This window comes from Penicillium nucicola (genome assembly GCF_028828085.1).
Source record: "Penicillium nucicola strain IBT 29836 chromosome Unknown utg000008l, whole genome shotgun sequence".
Lineage (NCBI taxonomy): Eukaryota > Fungi > Ascomycota > Eurotiomycetes > Eurotiales > Aspergillaceae > Penicillium > Penicillium nucicola.
In genome coordinates, this window is record NW_026643132.1 from 687,685 (window position 1) to 708,463 (window position 20,779).

The 20,779-nt window shown below is 45.5% G+C and overlaps 9 protein-coding genes across 9 annotated transcripts; 6 read left to right on the forward strand and 3 right to left on the reverse strand.

Moving 5' to 3' along the window:
* Positions 1 to 505: 505 nt before the first annotated feature.
* N7511_007740 (SDR family oxidoreductase) lies at positions 506 to 1,567 on the forward strand (the record flags this gene model as incomplete). Its single annotated transcript, XM_057130117.1, has 3 exons — positions 506 to 813; positions 893 to 1,074; positions 1,149 to 1,567. 3 exons carry the CDS (start codon positions 506 to 508, stop codon positions 1,565 to 1,567), a joined length of 909 nt encoding a protein of 302 aa, XP_056981900.1.
* A 528-nt stretch (positions 1,568 to 2,095) lies between these two features.
* N7511_007741 (alkene reductase) lies at positions 2,096 to 3,193 on the forward strand (the record flags this gene model as incomplete). The annotated part of the gene is made up of 1 exon (XM_057130118.1): positions 2,096 to 3,193. The coding sequence occupies one exon, from the start codon at positions 2,096 to 2,098 to the stop codon at positions 3,191 to 3,193; it is 1,098 nt and encodes a 365-aa protein (XP_056981901.1).
* Positions 3,194 to 3,807: 614 nt separating this feature from the next.
* Positions 3,808 to 5,825, forward strand: N7511_007742 (acyclic terpene utilization AtuA family protein; the record flags this gene model as incomplete). Its single annotated transcript, XM_057130119.1, has 4 exons — positions 3,808 to 4,234; positions 4,295 to 4,778; positions 4,846 to 5,603; positions 5,680 to 5,825. The coding sequence occupies 4 exons, from the start codon at positions 3,808 to 3,810 to the stop codon at positions 5,823 to 5,825; spliced, it is 1,815 nt and encodes a 604-aa protein (XP_056981902.1).
* Positions 5,826 to 6,471: 646 nt separating this feature from the next.
* Positions 6,472 to 8,169, reverse strand: N7511_007743 (sugar porter family MFS transporter; the record flags this gene model as incomplete). The annotated part of the gene is made up of 7 exons (XM_057130120.1): positions 6,472 to 6,606; positions 6,663 to 7,033; positions 7,092 to 7,357; positions 7,414 to 7,499; positions 7,552 to 7,611; positions 7,662 to 7,756; positions 7,818 to 8,169. The coding sequence occupies 7 exons, from the start codon at positions 8,167 to 8,169 to the stop codon at positions 6,472 to 6,474; spliced, it is 1,365 nt and encodes a 454-aa protein (XP_056981903.1).
* Positions 8,170 to 10,481: 2,312 nt separating this feature from the next.
* N7511_007744 (uncharacterized protein) lies at positions 10,482 to 12,468 on the reverse strand (the record flags this gene model as incomplete). Its single annotated transcript, XM_057130121.1, has 10 exons — positions 10,482 to 10,805; positions 10,864 to 11,192; positions 11,249 to 11,567; positions 11,625 to 11,756; positions 11,814 to 11,843; positions 11,897 to 11,911; positions 11,962 to 12,168; positions 12,217 to 12,277; positions 12,342 to 12,358; positions 12,415 to 12,468. The coding sequence occupies 10 exons, from the start codon at positions 12,466 to 12,468 to the stop codon at positions 10,482 to 10,484; spliced, it is 1,488 nt and encodes a 495-aa protein (XP_056981904.1).
* Positions 12,469 to 13,029: 561 nt separating this feature from the next.
* N7511_007745 (flavin-containing monooxygenase) lies at positions 13,030 to 14,995 on the forward strand (the record flags this gene model as incomplete). The annotated part of the gene is made up of 6 exons (XM_057130122.1): positions 13,030 to 13,125; positions 13,187 to 13,245; positions 13,308 to 13,402; positions 13,469 to 14,089; positions 14,153 to 14,450; positions 14,515 to 14,995. The coding sequence occupies 6 exons, from the start codon at positions 13,030 to 13,032 to the stop codon at positions 14,993 to 14,995; spliced, it is 1,650 nt and encodes a 549-aa protein (XP_056981905.1).
* A 793-nt stretch (positions 14,996 to 15,788) lies between these two features.
* N7511_007746 (uncharacterized protein) lies at positions 15,789 to 16,984 on the forward strand (the record flags this gene model as incomplete). Its single annotated transcript, XM_057130123.1, has 5 exons — positions 15,789 to 16,020; positions 16,074 to 16,215; positions 16,276 to 16,353; positions 16,421 to 16,502; positions 16,562 to 16,984. The coding sequence occupies 5 exons, from the start codon at positions 15,789 to 15,791 to the stop codon at positions 16,982 to 16,984; spliced, it is 957 nt and encodes a 318-aa protein (XP_056981906.1).
* Positions 16,985 to 17,500: 516 nt separating this feature from the next.
* N7511_007747 (alcohol dehydrogenase family protein) lies at positions 17,501 to 18,765 on the reverse strand (the record flags this gene model as incomplete). The annotated part of the gene is made up of 5 exons (XM_057130124.1): positions 17,501 to 17,561; positions 17,608 to 17,652; positions 17,711 to 17,762; positions 17,814 to 18,588; positions 18,625 to 18,765. 5 exons carry the CDS (start codon positions 18,763 to 18,765, stop codon positions 17,501 to 17,503), a joined length of 1,074 nt encoding a protein of 357 aa, XP_056981907.1.
* Positions 18,766 to 19,196: 431 nt separating this feature from the next.
* On the forward strand, positions 19,197 to 20,772 carry N7511_007748 (NAD-dependent succinate-semialdehyde dehydrogenase; the record flags this gene model as incomplete). The annotated part of the gene is made up of 2 exons (XM_057130125.1): positions 19,197 to 19,488; positions 19,538 to 20,772. The coding sequence occupies 2 exons, from the start codon at positions 19,197 to 19,199 to the stop codon at positions 20,770 to 20,772; spliced, it is 1,527 nt and encodes a 508-aa protein (XP_056981908.1).
* Positions 20,773 to 20,779: the final 7 nt, after the last annotated feature.

Genomic DNA, 20,779 nt, shown 5'->3' on the forward strand with positions numbered 1-20,779 from the left:
GTGCACTCTGTATAGTCCTAATCCTCTTCATTCTTGATTCTTACTTGACATCTTGTTTCGGGAAACGAAATGGACGGAGCATAGATGAACAAATCATGACCTAACCGTGTAACGGCGTTGGAATCGGGCTGGTCGTCATTTTGAGAGTGGAGATTGGTAGCTTGGTTTTCGTTAGGCATTTGAATTCAGCGATGAGTTATAATCAGGATGGTATCAGGTCAAAGAATGGCTGGCAGGGAAGTCTACGGAGATTTATTGTCAGAAAACATGAGTCACTTTTGGAATTTCATACCGACAAAAAAGAAAAACAAGTACAAAAATCAATCAATCTAGATTTCTATGCTACAGAAATCCATACAAGCATGGCCAACCTTATTCTGATATCAATGGACATGAAAATGCCTACGTGCTCGGCAGTGGCCAAAGCCCTGGAGTATATGACCGGATGACTGACCGCACTCGGTCCCCATTTTCCTAGCGGCCAATATTTCTTTCTCCTACAACAATGGCGTTTCACCAACAGTGCACTTCCCCACGTGTCTGGCTTATCACTGGGTGCAGTTCAGGGTTTGGAAAATTGTTTGTGTCTCTCTTACTAGCCCGGGGCGACCGAGTAATTGCCACGGCCCGCGACATCAGTACTTTGTCGGAATTCGCTCACCGTGATGATGTCAAACTGCTGCAGCTAAATGTCACTGATTCTCAAGATGCATTGAATCGGAAGATATCTGAAGCTGTGGCCATATTTGGCCAAATCGATGTTCTTGTCAATAATGCCGGATACGTGCTTTCTGGTGTATGGGAAGAGCTAAGGTGCGCCCGTTCCCTCAGCTTTGGTTCAGTATCTACGCGAGGAATGCCAATTCTAATTCAAATTTTTTTTACCTTCCAGCCAACCACAGATACTCGATCAATTTAATACAAATGTCTTCGGTCCTCTGAATCTCACCCGCGCTCTATTGCCGCACATGCGAGCCCGTCAGAGTGGGACTGTCATTTTCATGAGCTCCATAGCCGGATGGAGAGGTGTCGCTGTTGGGGGGCCATATAGCGCATCTAAGTTTGCTCTTGAAGGTTAGTGATTCAAGACACACTTGTACCCTCTGCGACTTGATTGGAAATGTTTTCATGGCTGACTTGCGGCGTAGGAGCGGCTGAGAGTCTCCAGAAAGAGATCGTGCCATTCGGCATCGATGTGCATCTGGCAGTTTTGGGTCAATTTCGAACAGACATACTTGCCGCGGACCGAAGAAAATCCGGGCGTGGCATTAACTCAATCCAGGGGTATGATGATGCCGTCGATGCCTTCCAAACTAGATTGGCGCAAACAAATGGAAAACAGCCTGGCGATCCAGCCCAAGCAGTACAGCGAATATTAGATCTTGTTCGGCGCGAAGGACATTTTGCTGCTCAGCGACAAATTCCATTCCGCATTTTTCTGGGATCTGATGCCGTGGATATCGTTCGCGGTGAATGCCAGGACATGTTGAGCGAGTTGCAAGCTCAGGAGGAATTGGGGAAAAGTACTGATTACTCGGATACAGGAAACATTCAGAGCTATGAATGAAGAATACTCGAATCTCCAAGGTTTGGCTTCTCTAGTTTCCTCTACATATTATACCGCTTGATTTCACCTGGCTGTATGTAGTAAGGAAATTTCATCTTCATACAATAGTGGCTCTTGGGTACATTGTATGACCGACACTTCAGAAGACAGAATCAAGTAACTTAATTAACGAAGGGCCCCCCTAACGCCACTTCACTTTTCCGGTATTGCTGCAACAGTCTACGGAAAAGTGGGACTATAACGACCCGCCTTACTGACTCAGTGCTCGATCTCCCACTGTCCAATAAAAATGAACCATGGAGGCCGATGTGGATCTTGTCCAACTTGTCCAGTTCGTTCCCGACTAAAATGATGACGCTCTTTGACTAGATCTGTTGTACGCAAAAATTTAACTGCGGAGACTTTTGAATCTGATTTCTAATCCAACACGGTGGAATTCTTTCGAAATTGCCGTGGGAATGTATTTAAGTCTATCGCGCGTGCTGATTGCCGGTGAGGTACAACAAAGCGCCGCTTGAATTCCACATCATGACTAGCATTACATCCCCAGTTCGCATCGGTAACCTCGACCTCCAACATCGGGTCGTGCTGGCACCCCTGACCCGAATCCGGGCCGACGATGAACATGTTCCCCTTGATCTCGCTCGCGAATATTACGCCCAGAGAGCCTCAGTTCCCGGTACTCTTTTAATCAGCGAGGGAACATTTATTTCCGCACGCGCAGGTGGAACGGCCAATGTTCCTGGGATCTGGAGCGATGCGCAAATTAAGCAATGGAAGACTATTACCGACGCGGTTCATGCGCGCGGTAGTTATATCTTCTGCCAATTGTGGGCTCTTGGTCGCGCCGCAAACCCCGAGGTCCTCGCCAAAACCGGTGACCATGTTATCTCCAGTGGTAACATTCCTATGTCAGAGTCAGCTCCTGTTCCGAAGGCTTTGACCGAGGAAGAAATCCCAATTTGGATCAACGATTACGCCACAGCTGCAAAGAACGCCATCGCTGCCGGATTCGATGGCGTGGAAATTCACGGGGCAAACGGATATCTCGCAGATCAGTTCCTGCAGGACACTGCCAACAACCGTACAGACAAATGGGGCGGCAGCATCGAAAATCGATCTCGCTTCGGCCTTGAGGTCGCCAAAGCTGTATCTGAGGCTGTCGGCCCGGAACGAACTGGATACCGTATTAGCCCCTGGAGTACATTCCAGGGCATGCGCATGAAGGACTTCCACGACCAGTTTGCCCACCTTGCCACCGGGCTCGGAAAATTGAATTTGGCTTATCTACACTTCGTCGAGCCACGCATCTCCGGCTCGCAAACCGTCGAAGACAACGTGGAGTCAGACGACCAGTTCTTATTTGATGCATTTGGCTCCTCTGGCGCTATCATCCTGGCAGGTGGATTCACGTCGGAATCTGCGTCTGAGAAACTTCAGCAGCACCCTAACCGACGCATTGCCATTGCATTTGGACGCCATTTCCTGGCTAACCCCGACCTCCCCTTCCGCATTGCCAACAACATTCCGTTCAACAAGTATGAAAGAGCCACCTTCTACACTCCTAAGTCCCCTGTTGGCTATGTGGATTACCCTTTCAGTTCGGAATTTGTTGCCAAGGCCTAGACATAGTGATGGCTGTTTAAGCAACGTATCGCGAAGGCAAACAAACACCCATTTTCATACTTATACATATATATAGAGAGCGAGATAGAGAAATAGAATAAACTTATCTTCCGCAAATCAATTTTAGATCTTCATCAATGCTACCGTATTAACTCGCTTAATATTACAAGGGCTTTGGCTTTTTCGAAAAGGCCAGCTACATAAATATTGATGCGTTCAATCAGTTCATCTTGCAGGAACTGGATGAGTCCAGCTGCATGGGTTCACTATGTGACTTTGAAAAGCACCAGCCTGTCATTGAAAATTTATGGCTCCAGGATTTCGCATCACAGACAGTGGACAGATTAGTGTAGCCTAGGTAGAACAGATATCGTCCAGAGACATCTTTGGGACAAGGAAAATTCCAGAAAGTTAATTTCCGAATATATTGTTCAAAAAACTGTATCCATGGATGATTGTCCATTTTTCTCGGTCCCTCGGGACTGTCCAATTTGGCCAATTCTCCAACCCCGCTACTGGACACAACACTGACGCTGTATTTAAAGAAATGGTTACTTTGAAATACGTGAGACATATCATGCAAATTTGTTTATTGTGCCAAAACAAAACCAACCATGACATTCACAAAGTCCGAAACTCTGCGCATCGCCTCTGCATCCGGGTCTGTTACTGACAGACGTCATGGGCTGGCAGAGTTGGCCCAAAAAGAAAATGTCCAATTTATCGTTGGCGATTGGATGTCTGAGTACAACATGACCACTCGCGGTGGAGCGAAAGTGAAAGGAAACCAACAGTCGTCGGAATTTGAGACGTCATTCTTGGAATCTATTGAGCCCGCCCTAGAGAGCCTCGCAACAAGAAAGATCAAGGTTGCCGTGAATGCCGGGGCTAGCGATACCAGAAAACTTCATGATGTTTTGGTTACTGCTATTCAAAATAAAGGGCTTGATCTTAAGGTGGCTTGGATTGAGGGCGACGAGGTTTCTGATCAACTCCAACAGGCCATTAAGGTCGGGGAGGAATTTACCAATTTGACAACCGGTAAGACTTCACTAAATAGCCATCATCGAGGCGCATATCATGAATCTAATCATTATACAGGCCAAAAGCTTTCTGAGTGGCAATTTGATCCGATCTATGCACAGTGCTATCTTGGTGCATGGGGCATCGTTGAGGCATTGAACCAGGGTGCCGATATTGTCCTATGTGGCAGAGTGACGGATGCCTCCCCAACAATTGCCTGTGCTGCCTATTTTCACAAATGGAATCGGCAAAACTTCGATCAACTTGCACATGCCTTTGTAGCAGGTCACTTCCTTGAATGCTCGACATATGTCACAGGAGGTAACTTCTCGGGATTCAAATCATTGCCTGGGCTGGGGGTTGATATCGGCTTCCCTGTTCTTGAGATTAGCCCCACTGGTGAATTCGTCGTGACCATTCAAGACGGAAAAGAGGGCATGGTGACTGAGAATACATGCAAAGCGCAATTGCTTTACGAGATTCAAGGGCCACTTTACTACAACCCTGATGTAGTTGCTATCTTGGACGACATTATTATCAAGGAAGAAGGACCAAATCGCGTGTATGTCTATAACAAGCCACCATGGTTCTAGTCGCCATCATGAAGAGTTGAAGCTAACGAGTCTCAGTCACGTCTCCAATGTTAAAAGCATCCCACCCCCTCCTACAACAAAGATAGGTATTACTGCGTTGGGTGGTTTCCAAGCGGAGGTCCACTACTTTCTATGCGGACTAGACATCGAAGAAAAAGCTGCTCTACTTGAAAGACAAATCCGCCACCTACTCGACGAGTCCCAGTACCATACTCTTGTCTTCCGAACAACCGGTTCAAGCGCTTCCGATCCGTCTAGTCAAGACGCAGCCACGGTTGATGTGCGCATCTTCGCCCAATCGCGATCTGAAGACGCACTTGCACTTGCCAACTTCTTCAGGCCTTGTACAGATACAATTATGCAAAGTTATCCGGGTGCTACATTCGCCGTGGACGCCCGTCAGGGAGCTCCGAAGCCATATTACGAATACTTCGTTTCTATCTTCCCACAAGATCGCATGCGCCACGTCTGCCACATTCCGTTCAAAGAGACCCAGATTTCCATTGAACCGCCCACCGAAACCGTTCCTTTCGTTTTGGAGCAGCCAACCTATGAGACCAAAGCGCCATTTGATCTCGATGTGTTCGGTCCCACTACTCGGGCACCCTTGGGATACGTGGTACATGCTCGATCCGGTGATAAAGGCTCCGATGCGAACGTGGGATTCTTTGTCCGTCATGCCGATGAATGGGACTGGCTACGGAGTATTCTCACTGTCGAAAAGGTTCGAGCACTGCTCGGGAAGGATGATGTTGGAAACCAAATATTCCGTTTCGAGCTCCCAAATATCTGGGGTAAGTCAAAAACACGAAGCACTATACTTTCAACATATCCAAATTTCATAGAACTAGCCACTGACTTATTATATAGCTGTGCATTTCCTTTTGAAGGATCACTTGGATCGTGGGGTGGCTTCAAGCTCCACTTATGATGTCCTAGGAAAAAACGTAGCAGAGTATCTCCGTTGCAAGTATGTGGACATTCCGAACAAATTTTTGGCCAGGGGGAGAATTTGAAGTTATTACCACCTCTTTGTTCAATATATATACAGCCAGAGGATGACATGAGTTTATATTATCTGATGATTCCTTTGAGAGCGGCCGTTAGCCAGGGCTAGAGATGCACCAGTAAGATCTTTTTTACTTTTTGTCATTGCTAGAAATTCAAAACGATTGCGATGCAAGTGATACAAAAATAGAGATCTGTTTGAATGTCCAGCATTCCCTGATTTGATCGAGTCACGCTTTTGCTCTTTTCCTACCCATTTCAAACGTTGACTTTCATTTTTCCCACCTTGAGTCAATTTACCGTTTTATAATTTGTCGGTTGTCTAAAATAGGATGGAAATTAAAATATTTCTAGCGCTTTGAATGCATTTATCTATCTAAGTACCGTGTGTGGAGCTCTGAAAATATATCAAAGTAGATCTTTTTTTGCTTTGCTTACAAATCCAAGGCACACATAAATTGTTCAAACTGTTTCAATCTGTGCAGATTGAGCTTCCGGCTTTTGTCGAGAGTCATCTGTAGAGGATCCGGTCGCGTCCACCAGCTCACTAACATCACCTCTATGTTTCACGAATATATAATCAATCTCTTCCAATGTTTTTCCACCCGTCTTCTCGGAAACAAAGATTAGTAAATGTAGTAAGAATCGAATTTATCAAGATAAGGGGAGACCAACCTCTGGCATAAAGAAGTAAACAAACGGAATACTTAGTGCGATCATTACACAAAACAAGATATAAATTTTCCAGCCAGTGTTGGCAATAGCCGGTGGTGTCATCTGCGCAATCACCTGGAGATGAGCTTAGCTTAGCAGTGTTCAGTCGTCTTGACAAGGAGAATACTCACGAATGTCCATAACCACTCCGAAAAACACCCAGTCGCTGCACCGATATGTCGAATATTAAGGGGCGTGATTTCCGGTGCATATAGCCACGGTACGCTGTTCCAGCTCATGCCAAAAGAGATTTCGTAAATGATAAGCATTCCAAGAGCTAGACGAGATGAAGCGGGAGTTTGCAATGCAATGCCAACCGTGAACAATGTCATGGCCAGAAAAAGCATTGTTGATCCTAGCATAAGAACCTTTCGTCGACCTAGCCGATCAATGAGGAATATGGGTGGAAATGTGCCGACCCAGAATGCGATTTGGATAAAGCCTGCTACAAGGCTACTTAGCTCACGCGATAGCCCGACGTTTGTTTCAAGTACAATTGTCACTAAAAACGTTAGTTCAACACGCTGCGTGCACACAAAAAACAGGACCTTCATACTCACCATAGAATGCGATCACATTGATGCCGGTAAATTGCTGAAAGAACTGTACCATGAAGCACAGAATCAAGCGCCTCGTATTTTTGATGTCTGTTTTCTCGAACAACAGAGTGGAAATTGAGAAATTTGATTTATGGCTTTGCTCCAACGAAAGAGCCTGCTCCATTTCCGCCACCACAGTGCGGAGGTTGGCATGATCTTCCGGCAAGGAAAGAAGCTGGGATAGTACGCTTATAGCTTCTTCCTGACGGCCATGAGAATATAACCACCTAAGACAATCAGTGGCTGTAATTGGGTAAAGTAGGATTCGCCCAGATTCGATTACCTCGGTGATTCCGGTAGAAGTGGCATGGTAAAAATGGTAATCAAAGCAAAGAAATCTTGGAAAGCCAGGGGGAACCGCCAAACGACCTGGGAGATATCATTAGGACTGGAAACGAAACATAAACAGGAAGGTTCATACATCACCGGTTTGAGTGCGAATCATGCCATAGTCTAGCCAGTATGCAACCACTGTACCAAACTAATCAATTCATTAACAAGAGCGCGAAAGAGTTGTTTTGGACTTCGTACAATAACGATCGACATCTGAATGGCGAGCGACCTCCCACGCACGGCCATTCGCGAGGTTTCGGACACGTATACGGGCACTGTAGAAGTATTGATGCCTTTCCGAAACGATGAGTTAATGATTCAATGAGGAGTAATTAAAGCCAATCTCTATCGTACCATTCCCAATTCCAGAAATTATCCGACCGGCGATGAGTTGTCCAGCACTAAATGTGCTCGCCTGAACAGCACCACCAACAACCATAATGACACATCCCAGGGTAATTGCATTCTTTCGACCTAATTTGTTTCCAAAAAAGCCCGAGATCACACATCCGCCGAGACAACCGATGTTGAACAAGGCCACTATGGTGCCCAGATACCCGGAGCTCGGATTCCCGATGGCTGACAAGAAGCCAGGATATGACACAAGTCCACCTAGGACACCTTGATCGTAGCCGAATAACAGGTATGCGCTGCCAGCACTTACCGCAATGGCAATTTGTAGAGACCTACCTTCCAGTTTCAGCATTTTGTAAAAGTCCCAGACATCACGATCATCTATGGGTTGTATTGGCTTCGAATCTTATATCGTCTTTCAGTTAAGTTTCTCGGTCGGAATAGTAGTCCCGGAAAAAAAACCTAATGCCACATTCGGTGATGAGTGGAGATGAGAAAAAGTGTCATCCCCATGGGGCCCCAGACTCAATGATCCGGGGCTTTTCACACCGAGGCTGTCCAAACTTATTATGGACAACTGCGAAGCCCCCTGAACATGACATGCGGGACCTGAGTCATGTACTTAGAGTTTGGCCTGTAGCCGTATGTGGAATGAAAAGGAAAAAGTATGAGAATGATTGGTTGGAAGGAGCGGTGGTGGCTGATCTTCCAATGGCGAGCTCTCTGGCACTCGGTATTTTGCTTGCACACAAACTGCAAGGGAACATTTTACACCGACTTACAACCCATGCTGGTCGCAGGACATTATATTTACAGCCCAGTGTAGGCTTCAAAGATGGGATTCATTTCTGGAATTGATCAACTACTAACGCTTATCGGAATGTGCGAGAAGCCCAGCATTGGCTTACAGTGCCTGCTTCTTCAATCATCACTCAACCCACTGGGCCAAATATGACTTATTGACAAAAGGGAATTCTCGCACAAATAAGAATAATTTGACTTAAACAGCTCGATAATTCATTCAATTTATCTAAATTGTACATTCTTTGCCGTCAACATTCCCCTAGTTACATCGTAACTTTTAACATATCTCGCTTACCCATTCAAACCCCGAGACTAGCGTAGTCTCACACATAATTTCTATTGTAACTCTAGGCCTAGGCCCACGTCTCGTAGTCCGATGAATATACGGTTGAACATGGAACTGGCTAGCACCAAGACTTTTACACGTCTGGAAGACCGGTTTGTGCCACGTTCCAAAGAAGGCTATCAAGTTCAAATGATTCCGGCGCGAGGGAAGCAAATTAAATAGGGATTTTAGTTGGATTCCCTATTCTAACGCTTCTTGTTCATCTAGATAGGAAGTCCGTGTGCCACAATAAATGTAAGGGTCTTCTCTCCCACCACGATACACGCCATCGTCATCAACATCGTTCTGAAAATCCTGGATGAATTTTTGGGATTCGGGATACGAAATAGATCTCGCCATCAGGTTTACAAACTCACATGCGAATCGGACGCTAAGGAAGGATTTATCCTTCTCTTGGGGTTGAACATGAACCAGGAGCAAGCTATGATCCCTGATCGTCCGGTCGTCCGCAATGTAGAACACATTTTTGGCTACCGTGTTTCCAGTAACCCTTTTTTGAAGAATACAAACAACATTATCGATGGTTTTCCCGTGGAACGCAGATGTGTCGTATTCATAGTGCGCGTCCGAGGCGCTTGTTGCGTTGTCTTCAATGTTTTCGTCATCTTCAAGGACGTAGAGGCGGTGCGGTGAGATGAAGCTTCTTCGGTAGGCGGTGACGATAATATGAGTAAGGATCTGTGGATTTGAGTCAGATAAAAATATGGGATGCGTATTTAGCGAAAGGTCTCGGTTACATAATGTGGAATAAATTGTATGCAGACAAGCGGGTATAACACCTCGTCGTCCATTTTGATGGGCCCTTGCAAGCGATAAAATCGAAAAATTTATGCTGCTAAAGGAGGAAGGTCGGCGTCTATATAAGTAGTGGGGCAGATACCCTCCCTAGAACTTTCCATGAGAAAATACGCTAATTTACAATGATCCTGGGGGCACTACAGCCCAGTACGCCAAATACGACAATACTGCTAGACTGAGTTAATCATTGGTGATCTATAGTATCTTAATCGCCTTAAGGCGTTAGGGTAACTTTTCCATACAACCCTATAAGTCATATCCCTACACATTATTACCCTAAGTTGCCTATTATCATTATCTTGCTAGCGATATACTCTTTATTTGCCTTAAGTGGAGCACTTGCTATCTTTACTCTCATGATTGTATGTACTTTACCCCAGCGTGGACGCTGGTTTCTTCGGGACCGGCGACTATGACCCCGGACCGGGGCTTAGTTAGATAGTCCGAGCTGGCGGGACCCGTCAGAGGCCCCGCCGCCCTCGAACCAATGAAACAAGTTTCCTTCCTTCTCTTTCCCTACGGGCTTTTAGGCTACAGAGGTGAATGGAATTCTACACGAATTATCATTGACTGCAAGACTTGTATGGGGCAGAGACAGCTCATTCCTGGAGTACTGACTAGAAGCAGAATGAGAACGACCGATTTTCGTATCAATTTGGTGATATTCAAGTTTACCATCCTCCTCCCATCACGCAAATGTTCAGCTTCGGCCGATCTCACACATGAACGTTTTCTTCGTAAACGCACTCGATGTCACCCTTTTCCTCCGACTGGCTCATAGAAGATTCATGTTGTGGATGACCGGTACCATCCTTTTTGAACAGCAAATCTATCTCTTCCAAAGTCTTACCAGTTGTCTCCGGGCACACGAAGTAAACAAATGGCACCGCCACCGCGCACGCTAACAGGCACCATAGCCAGAGCTTCCAACCCACATTCTCAAGTCCAATTCCCCCAGCAAAAACGGTGATAAAGCAGAAAAGCCATTCCCCAAAGGCACTAGCAGCACCTCCAATGTGGCGAAACTGCAGCGGTGCAATCTATTGGGACATGAGCTTCCTGAAAATGCGTCCTGATATGGGCCTTGGGACTACTCACCTCGGGGCCATACAGCCAACAAACGCCAATCCAGCCATATCCGAAAATGAGGTTGTAGGCTATGATGGAAGCCACTGCGACCCATTGCTTTGTGAGTGTGGGGTGTGGAGATCCAATCATCGCGACAAATATAGTCAAGCAGATTGTTAGACACACAGCAGAGTACATCATTATGTTTTTTCGGCCAAACTTCTCGATAGTGCCGGGTAAAAAGAGGGAGCCGATTGCAAAGACAGTATTCATCACCGCGGCGAGAAGTTGAGACATAGTGGAGGAGAGGCCAATCTGGGAAAAGATTTTGACACTGTAATAAACAGCCACATTGATTCCTCCAATAAAGTAAGCAAGATATCTCAAATGACAGAAAGAAAATGAATTATCCTACCCATCATTTGTTGCACCGACAAGATCAAAAACGCAATGCGTAATCGTCGGCCCACACGCAGGTCAGTACGATCCCAGAACAAATCAAGCACATTCAAGGATTTGGTCTCCTCAGACTCAAGTTCCAAAGACTGCAGAATTGACTGTCGCATTGCTTGGACATCAGAATCCAACACAGGTCGGTCATAGAGGCGCGATAGGACTTCGTCTCCTTCCTCGAGCCGACCGCGAACATAATACCATCGTGGCGTGTCTGGGAGTATGAACATACCGACTCCTGATAATGCTGCAAAGCCGGCTTGTAGAGCCAGGGCGAATCTCTATCGTTTGTTAACGTCAGCAGAATAAGACGTCCATGATTAAATTTAATGTCTTACCCACGAAAACTGATTGTCAAGTCGAGTTAAGCCAAAGTCAACCCAATAGGCAAATGCACAACCGCTGACAAGGAATACGCATTGGAATGCCACCTCCGGGCCACGCTCCTTCTCGGTAATGCTCATCTCGGCCTATCATTATTTGAAGTTAGTCGTAATTTATGGATATTCCAAGCGATATTTACTCACCATATAAGTTGGCACGGCACAGGAAATGAACTATCGACCGATATCATTAGCTTGTCGCATTGCCGAGACAGCGAAATACAAACCCCAATTCCGAATCCCTGTTGCATTGTTGTTAGCGATTTTTGACAAAGGTAAAAGCACAACTCACGCATAGCACTCTTCCAACGATTATTTGAGCCACAGACCAAGAAGATGCTTGAATACTTCCACCAACAACCACGAGAGCATTGCCCATGACGATACAGCCCCTTCGACCCAAAGGCATGCCGAGCCACGAGACTGCCAGTGCGCAGACTGTCGCAGCGAGTGTATAGCTTGAAGCTACCATTGGAATTATATAAGGCCCGGTCGGATTCTGAAGCGGTGAGCTTGTAACCGAAGAGAAAGATTTCTAGCCACGTACCCCAAGCGCCTCACGAAAAGGGCGGGTCTCTTGAACTCCGCCAAGAACACCAGCATCGTAACTAGGAAGTTCAGTATACCTTATTTGAAACCATGACCAACGTGGAGACAGCTTTGTCTACGAACCCGTATAGTCCAAAAGCCTTGAAAATGTTATTATGATGTTCATAACGCAAGCTGAGGAAGTGTACTAGCATACCAAACAAGAGCAGAGACGCATAACACGGTATAGCGACTTCCCTCTGAGGTTCATAGTGAAAATGCCTGACTGAAATGTTTCGAACATGAAAAATGTAATATTGAAAGGATAATGCGAACAAAATCTGAAAATTACTACGTACGATAACTCTTCTATATTAGCATCTCATGTAGTACTTAGGTATTCGGGACCCAGCCCTGGAGCCGACCTTTCATAATCCGGGGTACTGGGGTAGATCCATTAGAAAAGCTTGTTGGATTCTATTCCAATATCGTTATCGGGATCTAAACGTCATATCTTTCTATGGTATACGATTTTGAAGTGCGGGTTTGCAATTCCGCGGCATTCCAGTGCACAACCAGCAGATCCTGGCTTTGATCCTCGGCTAAACAACCTGGAAATTGATTCCCATGGACAGAACTGGAACTCCGATAGGGGGTAATTCCAGTTACCCCTTACGATCAGGGAATTAGTCATGGGCGCAAGTCAAATGTGTCGGTGTATAGCGAATGGTATAAATCCTAGTATCCAAGGGCCTGCGTTCTCACATTTACTTGTTACCCAAGGCTGCAATATTAAATTTCATTTGTTACTCTGGTTATCTTCTCCGTCATTATGGCTAACCCAGAAGTAATAATTATCGGTGCCGGGCCATCGGGGATTGCCCTCGCACATACTCTGAAACACAAGCTGGGATTTGAGGATTTCACGGTAAGTCTTCAGCAGGAGACGCCAGAACCAAAGAGAAAGCTAGTCTCTAACAGCACTTAAGTTCTATGACAAGCTTGATGGTCCTGGCGGGACATGGCGACAAAATACTTACCCAGGAGTGTAAGTGAAATTCTTCTGGGCTCCATTGCGGTCACTTACTAAACTTTGTTCGTTTCTATTAGAGGTTGCGATGTACCAACCCTTCTTTATTCTTTTTCGTTCAATCAAAACCCAAATTGGTCGAAAGAGCTTTGCGAAGGGCCGGAGATCCTTGAATGTATGTTGGAAGATTGTCCGGCACTGTTCGCGAGGAGGTATCACTGACAATATTGGCGCGAAACAGACATGGAGGCAACCGTGGACAAATTTGAATTACGAAAGCACATGCAGTTTGGTGTTGAATGTATTTCCGCATCTTGGAACGCTCAAGGCTTCTGGGAGGTTAAGCTTCTTGACGTGAAAACGCAGATCACCTACACCAGGACTGCTACTATCTTCATCTCTGCCGTCGGTGGAATCTCAAAGCCACGGGATATCAAGTTTCCTGGATTGGAACAGTTCGATGGTGAAGTCTTCCATACAGCAAGATGGAATCATAGCTTTGATTATCGTGGAAAGCGAGTCGCTGTTATTGGAAATGGTTGTAGTGCAGCTCAAGTGGTGCCAAAACTTGCTGAGAAGACTGTGCATCTGAAGCAATATGCTCGAAGTGCTCAGTGGTACCACGAAAGGCCTAACCGCAACTTTACGGCTTTCGAGAAGTGGTGCCTGCGGAACATTCCACTCTGGGAACGTTACTTGCGCTTGCGCCTGTTTATTACTAGTGATAGCCTTGTGGCTACCTATCTCCCGGGTATTGCAGCTGAGAAGGCTCGCGCAAAAGCTGAAAGCGGCGCACGCAAGTACATTTACGAGACTGCGCCCAAGAAGTACCACAAAGTTCTTGTACCTGATTTCCCTCTTGGTATGTCTTTGCATAATACTTCCTTCCAAATTGAAGACTCATGCTTATCAATTTCAATTTCAGGTTGCAAGCGTCGCATCTTTGACCCAAATTACTTGCAGAGCCTTCATCGCAAGAATGTAGAGTTGGCTCCTGTGGGAATCGAGAATATTGACGAGAAGGGTATCACTGGCACAGATGGCGTCAGGACCGAGTTTGATGCTATTGTGCTAGCTACAGGATTCGATGTGCAGCAGTTTGTTGTCCCTATGGAGGTGTATGGTAAGGACGGGAAAAGCCTGTCGCAGCAATGGGCGGAGTCTCGTGGTGCACAGGCGTATATGGGAATTTATGTGCACAACTTCCCAAATTTCGGTTTGCTGTAAGTATTCAGTCGAGCAACCCTTCTATTGAGTCCATTCGATGGCTAAATCTGAACTCTAAAGCTTCGGTCCCAATACATTCCCAGCACACAACTCGGTTCTCTTCGCTTCAGAGGTTCAGGTAGAGTATCTTGCTCGAACTTTACTAGCACCAATTATCGATCGTCGAATTTCATCGCTTGAGGTTAAGCCGACTGCTGAGTACCAGTGGGTTAATTCTCTGCAAACCGAGCTGAAAGGAAGCGTTTTCGAGGCAGGGTGTTCGAATTGGTACATCAATCCACATGGGCGAAACTCTGCGTCTTGGCCAGGATACGCGTCAACATACTGGAAGGAATCTCTAAAGCCCCAGATTGGTGTGTTTAGAGAAGTGCGCGACTCAAAGCTATGGTTCTTCAACACAATGTGGCGTTGGATTAGGAGCACAAAGAAGGAAACCTACGGTATACTTTTCCTTGCTCTTACGGGCCTGCTGTGGCATCAGAAAGGATCGCCAGCCTATGAGCTACCGCAGCTATATCACAAGCTTGTATCTTCAGCTTGATGAACCGCGGTTTTTAGATTGCGTTGTGCTTCTGGTCGTTTTTATCTGTGGTATCTCTTCGCCCTGTCTGTACAACCTTCAGATGTAGAAAATTTTGATTGTTTTAGACTTTCTTCACATGTTTCAACAAAAAATCAGTACAAGTTCATGCAATGATTGTCTAGTGTGCGATAATGACAATATATGCGACGGGATGAAAAAGAAGAACACAGCCACATAGTTTAAAAAATCAATTGATTAAGTTATCTCTTCGTCTTCGCCCAATTCATGAGCTGACATATTTGAATGTTTCTGTAACGCTCACTTCAATTATTTCTATTGTTGATTCTAATATTATTGAGAATGCAGAATCACCCATGTCTGCGATGCTTTGCCCAACTCTGGTGGTCTCAGCTACTTGGTTGTTTGGCCTGTCGTATCCCAGCGAAATGGGTTCTTACTGTTTAGTTCGACAAAAAGGAGTTTTCGATGTAGCAAGCTTTCAGCAAAATTGTCCAATATTCAATTGGCCGACAGTTGATGCTTTGAGAAGACGTGGGGTAATAGCCGGAAACCCGTGGAATTGCAAACCCGTCCGCCAACTATGCGGGGGAGAACCAGACATCAGGAACATGGATTCAATAGAGCATGGGCTAGATTTTGTGGGGAGCTTCCATGATCAACCGAAAGCACTACTCATATGCTTGATCTTTTATAAGTAAACGCTTGTAATGATTATTTAGGCACAATCCATGTACTGCTTACTGCTTTTCAATACCTGATCGACTTTCTTGCAAGATTAATTAAATCGAAAATGATTCACAGGATGCTCAATAAGCAAGCTGTGCTCCGGAATCTGTCTGTTCTGGGATTACCCAAGTCAGTCGGGGCAGTTACTTATCTTGGTGGCCTATCAATAAAACATATTATTCCTGCAAGAAGATGGCTCTCCGTGAGCTCTGTGCGTTCCGAAAAGACGTCAAATCGTGCAAGAGAACTGATACAATCCAAATTATCACTTGATGGCAAAGTCACAGTCATCACCGGTATGAATGGGGGCTCATTCTTCATGAAGAAAATACTGATCGCTGGGATTTAGGGGGATCTAGAGGCATCGGGTTGACTTTAGCAAAGACGGCAGCGGCACTTGGAAGCGACGTGGCTATTCTAGATTTGCAAGAGCCCGATACCAGTCTCGCCCAGCTTGAGAAGGATTATGGTTCTCGATTTATCTTTCAAAGGTAATTCATGAAGCAGCATCATTTTCCTAAAATCTGATTTATCTGACATGAAATCGTTAGAATGGACGTGACCTCAGAGCAAGGCATGGAGCTTGCTTTTAGCAACGTGGTTGACGAGTTGGGCAACTTGGACAATTGGTGAGTTGGGTAATATCCGGTTCAGTTACTGAATTTCCACCATTATCTCATACTTACTGGGACATAGTATCACTTGCGCCGGCGTTGCTCTCGACAAGCCTTTTCTTGAACACACTTGGCAAGAGTCTCGTCGTATTCTGGATATCAATGTATGATTGCCCGAGGGTATACCCTGATCGATGTGTATATTTTATTTACAGACTCTTAGGTCCTTGGGTCATTCTTTTCCGCTCAATTAGCCGCAAAGCAAATGGTCAAGCAGGGCAATGGCGGATCGGTCGTTATGATTGCCTCCATCGCTGCGCATTGTGCCATACCCGCCCAGCGAGTGTCTATTTATGGTGCCTCAAAGGGGGCCATCAAGCTACTTGGTAAAACACTTGCAGTTGAACTGGCCCCTTTCAACATTCGTGTTAATACCATTTCTCCGGGGTTTATCGAAACAAAGATGTCAGCTCAATTTGCGGATATTCAGGAAGTTTTCAGAACAACACCACCAATGAAGCGTATTGGACAACCTGAGGATCTGGCTCTAGCAGTCGGATATCTCTTGGGAGAAGGGGCTTCCTACACAACAGGAACAGACATTGCGGTTACTGGTGGCCTGCATAATGGTCGGATCGAAGTTTAGTTTCTTAATTGAAAGTCATTTTGTAATGTTTCTACGCTTTCATCAATAAGAGGCCTCTTTAGTCTGTGGTACATCATACCAATACTTCCACCTAAGCCCATCCTTTTAATCCCCTTTGAAGCAGGTTTTTTGAGTGTTTTCGTACTCGGATGTTTTAAAACTTGAAATATATTTATCTTTGAACTACGTGAGTCATTCTTTACCAGCACACAGTATATTTCTTTTTCAGCTTTACGCATTGGAGAATCAGCAGAACCCATTTTGCTTCTTTTAGAGTCTTTTGATATAAGAAGTGGACAAAAAGATTGTTTCGTTCGGCCAATGGATCTCACAATGGTGTCGAGCATCTGAGTCAAGCAGATCATCGAAGCACCAAGTAAAATTGAATATTCAAGCTGAATTTGGCACAATTATGAATCTACCGCATCTTCAAGAAGATAATATATTTAAGATACAATTGTGGAATTTGTCATATTTCTCTTTGTGGCAGTCGAAAGAAATGGAAGCAACAACAAACTAGATGGTACTTGCTTCGAAAATAACCTTGTGCGCCCGCATACTACTAAAGTCATCGTATCTAGAAAAGGTTAGGAAATTACAAGGAAATTTGAACTAACACTTACGCTTTAACAGCTTCTGAGAGAGGACGGATATCATGACACATAAAGCTAGAAATTGTTAGACTTCATCGAAGCAATCATAACCCAGTTCAATATCACAACTCACTTGAGTTCTTCCTGTTTCTTTTGGAAAAGCGACATTGCCTGGCCAAAAATACCTATGAAAAATTAGCAAGGCTTTCATAGATCACTTGTCACCTAGGACCTACTTCGTACAGGGCATCGGCCCATCTGTAGGTGCAGATTCTTTCCGTATGCTTCGTTGCCGGTCCAAGGTATTTCTTGGTTATGAACTCCAACGCTTGAAATTCGTCCCCACGGACGCAGCAGTTCAAAGCCCATTCTGAGTGCACTGCTATGGCCGACAACCTCAATCACAACATCTGCACCTCGGCCTCCAGTAAGTTCCTTCACCCTTTCCCGTAACCCAGCTTCATCATTCTGAAAGTCCCAAGATTCAGCTCCAAGACTTTCTGCAAGCGAAAGGCGAGAATGAACGCTATCTATGGCAATCAAATTCTTCGGTTTATACTCCAAGGCTGCAACAAGTGCACATATACCAACTGGGCCACATCCAAATAGTAGCACCGTGCTATCTTCAATTTTCGTTTGACTTAGACCGGAGAAGGCATTTGAGGAGGCGAAATACCCGGTTGGAAATATATCTGCCATAAGCACCAATTTCTTCTCATCCACAGAAGCTGGAATTTGAAAGAGGGTTGAATCCGCTGAAGGAACGCGAACGTACTCGGCTTGGCCACCGTCAAGTCCAACTGTACCAAACAGTTTGCTCTCGGCACACCTGGACGAATAGCCATGTTCACAGTAGAAGCACGATCCACAACTGACAGTAAAGGGTGATACAACGCGATCCCCCTTTCGGAAACTTCGCACGTCTGACCCGATTTCAACAATTTCTCCCGTGAATTCATGTCCCATTATGAACCCAGTATTGGAGGCCTGATGCCCACGAAATACATGTAGCTCACTATTGATTAGATATTAGTCAAATAGTGTTACCAAATGTATGGGTATGTCTTGCCTGCCACAGAGTGCCGTATATCGTACTTTCAAAACGACATCCGTTGATAACTGTACTTTAGGTATCGGTCTTTCTTCCAATGCTACCTGCAAAGGGCCCTTGAAAACGACGGCTTGCATTATGAAAGACGAGTTTTGTTTTTCCGTGGCTAGTTGGGGAAGAAATGTAGATAGATTGTGTAGCAGCAAGGCAAGTTAAGGTTCAATTATAAGCTACTCGCTTTAAAAGCATTTGTACCGCGCGAAATTTCTATATACTGGGAGCCTCGGTTATCTTTTTAGGTATACGGGAAAAGCCGTTCATGATTTGAATGTCAAATTTGTACAGACCTTTTGGGGCCATATAATCCCGTCACCTCTGCGGCAATCATGACAACCTCGGCATCTTGGGTACTATATCCAGTTGCCGGATTTGGACAGCCGAACCGGGACTTTTCGACGCAGAACTCGGATTTTTTTGGTTTACTAAATATATTGAGTTTCAATTTCTCCTCTTTCATCTGACTTCAGAAATTGGCTATCAATAATTGTCCTCTCCTTCATCTTGTATTATGGCTTCCGAACACCTTCCGATTGACCTTGAGAGACCTTCTCTCTTTGATGGCCAGGGATTCTTTGCTGGGGAATGGAGACAAGCGGCCTCAGGGAAAACTTTTCCAGTTATTGAACCTTCCTCTGAAGAGACTCTGGCCCACTGCTCCAACTTCGCTGAAGCAGACTTTGTAGAGGCTATCGAGAAGGCCGATCAAGGATATCGGGAATATTTCTTCAATACTACTGCAAAGCAAAGAAGTTTGCTTCTTCGAAAATGGTATGAAATTATCATCAAGAACGTCAACGATCGTTAGTTCACTTCCCATTCCTTTGGATTCTCAAGTTTTTGACCTTGCAGTTGCAAAAATACTTTCTCTCGAGAATGGCAAAACGTTGGCAGAAGCCAAGGGTGAGGTGATCTACGCAGCGTCCTTCGTTGCGTGGTTTGCTGAAGAGGCCGTCCGATCATATGGGGACGTCATTCCATCATCGTATCCGAACGCGAATGTCTTGACGTTCAGGGAACCAGTCGGTGTTTGTGGCATCATTACACCGTGGAACTTCCCTGCTGCCATGATTACAAGGAAGGTCGCTCCAGCCTTTGCAGCGGGCTGCTCTGTGGTCATCAAACCACCGAGTGAAACCCCCTTCACTGCCATCGCATTGGTGAAGCTTGCGCTACAAGCGGGGTTTCCACCAAATATCATCCATATCGTCCCAACAAAAGACCGCAATGCATCATTACAGCTGGCGACACATCCGCTGGTAAAGAAGATCAGCTTCACCGGTTCAACAAGTGTCGGGAAAATGCTCACACAGCTCGCTGCAGGAACAATGAAGCGAATCAGCATGGAACTGGGTGGAAATGCACCTTTCATTGTTTTCGAAGATGCAGACCTCGACAAAGCAGTAGAAGGGGCCTTGATCTGCAAGTTTCGTTCTTCTGGTCAAACATGCGTTTGTGCAAACCGGCTTTACGTGCATGAAGATGTTCTGGAGGAATTTAGTCAACGTTTAATCCGACGAGTGCAATCGTTCAAACTGGGGCGGGGAATAGATGAGGGTGTGACTCATGGTCCGCTCGTCAATTCCGCCGCTGTGGAAAAGGTTAGAAGCCATGTCCAAGATGCTATTGAGAAAGGAGGTCAGCTTCGCTGCGGCGGTAATGTGCCCGCTGGTGTTTCCTCTGGGTACTTTTACGAACCTACTATTATCACTCACGCTAACAACAAAATGCTTCTTGCGTCGGATGAGACTTTTGGACCCCTCGCTGCTATTTTCTCTTTCTCGACTGAGGAGGATGTCCTTGCCGCGGCCAATGATACTGAGTTCGGCTTGGCTGGATATTTCTTTAGTGACAACATCAATCGGGTCCTTCGTGTTGCGCAACGACTAGAATGTGGTATGATTGGGGTTAACACGGGATTGATTAGCGCATCTGAGACACCCTTTGGGGGTGTGAAGGAAAGCGGTATTGGACGAGAGAGGAAGCAAATACGGGCTTGGGGAGTACCAAAACATCAAAGCAGTGACCATTGGAGCTTAATCTGTTTACTCCTGTTGACCTGTTTTCGTCATCTTTGGAAGCCTTAGTTAAGCA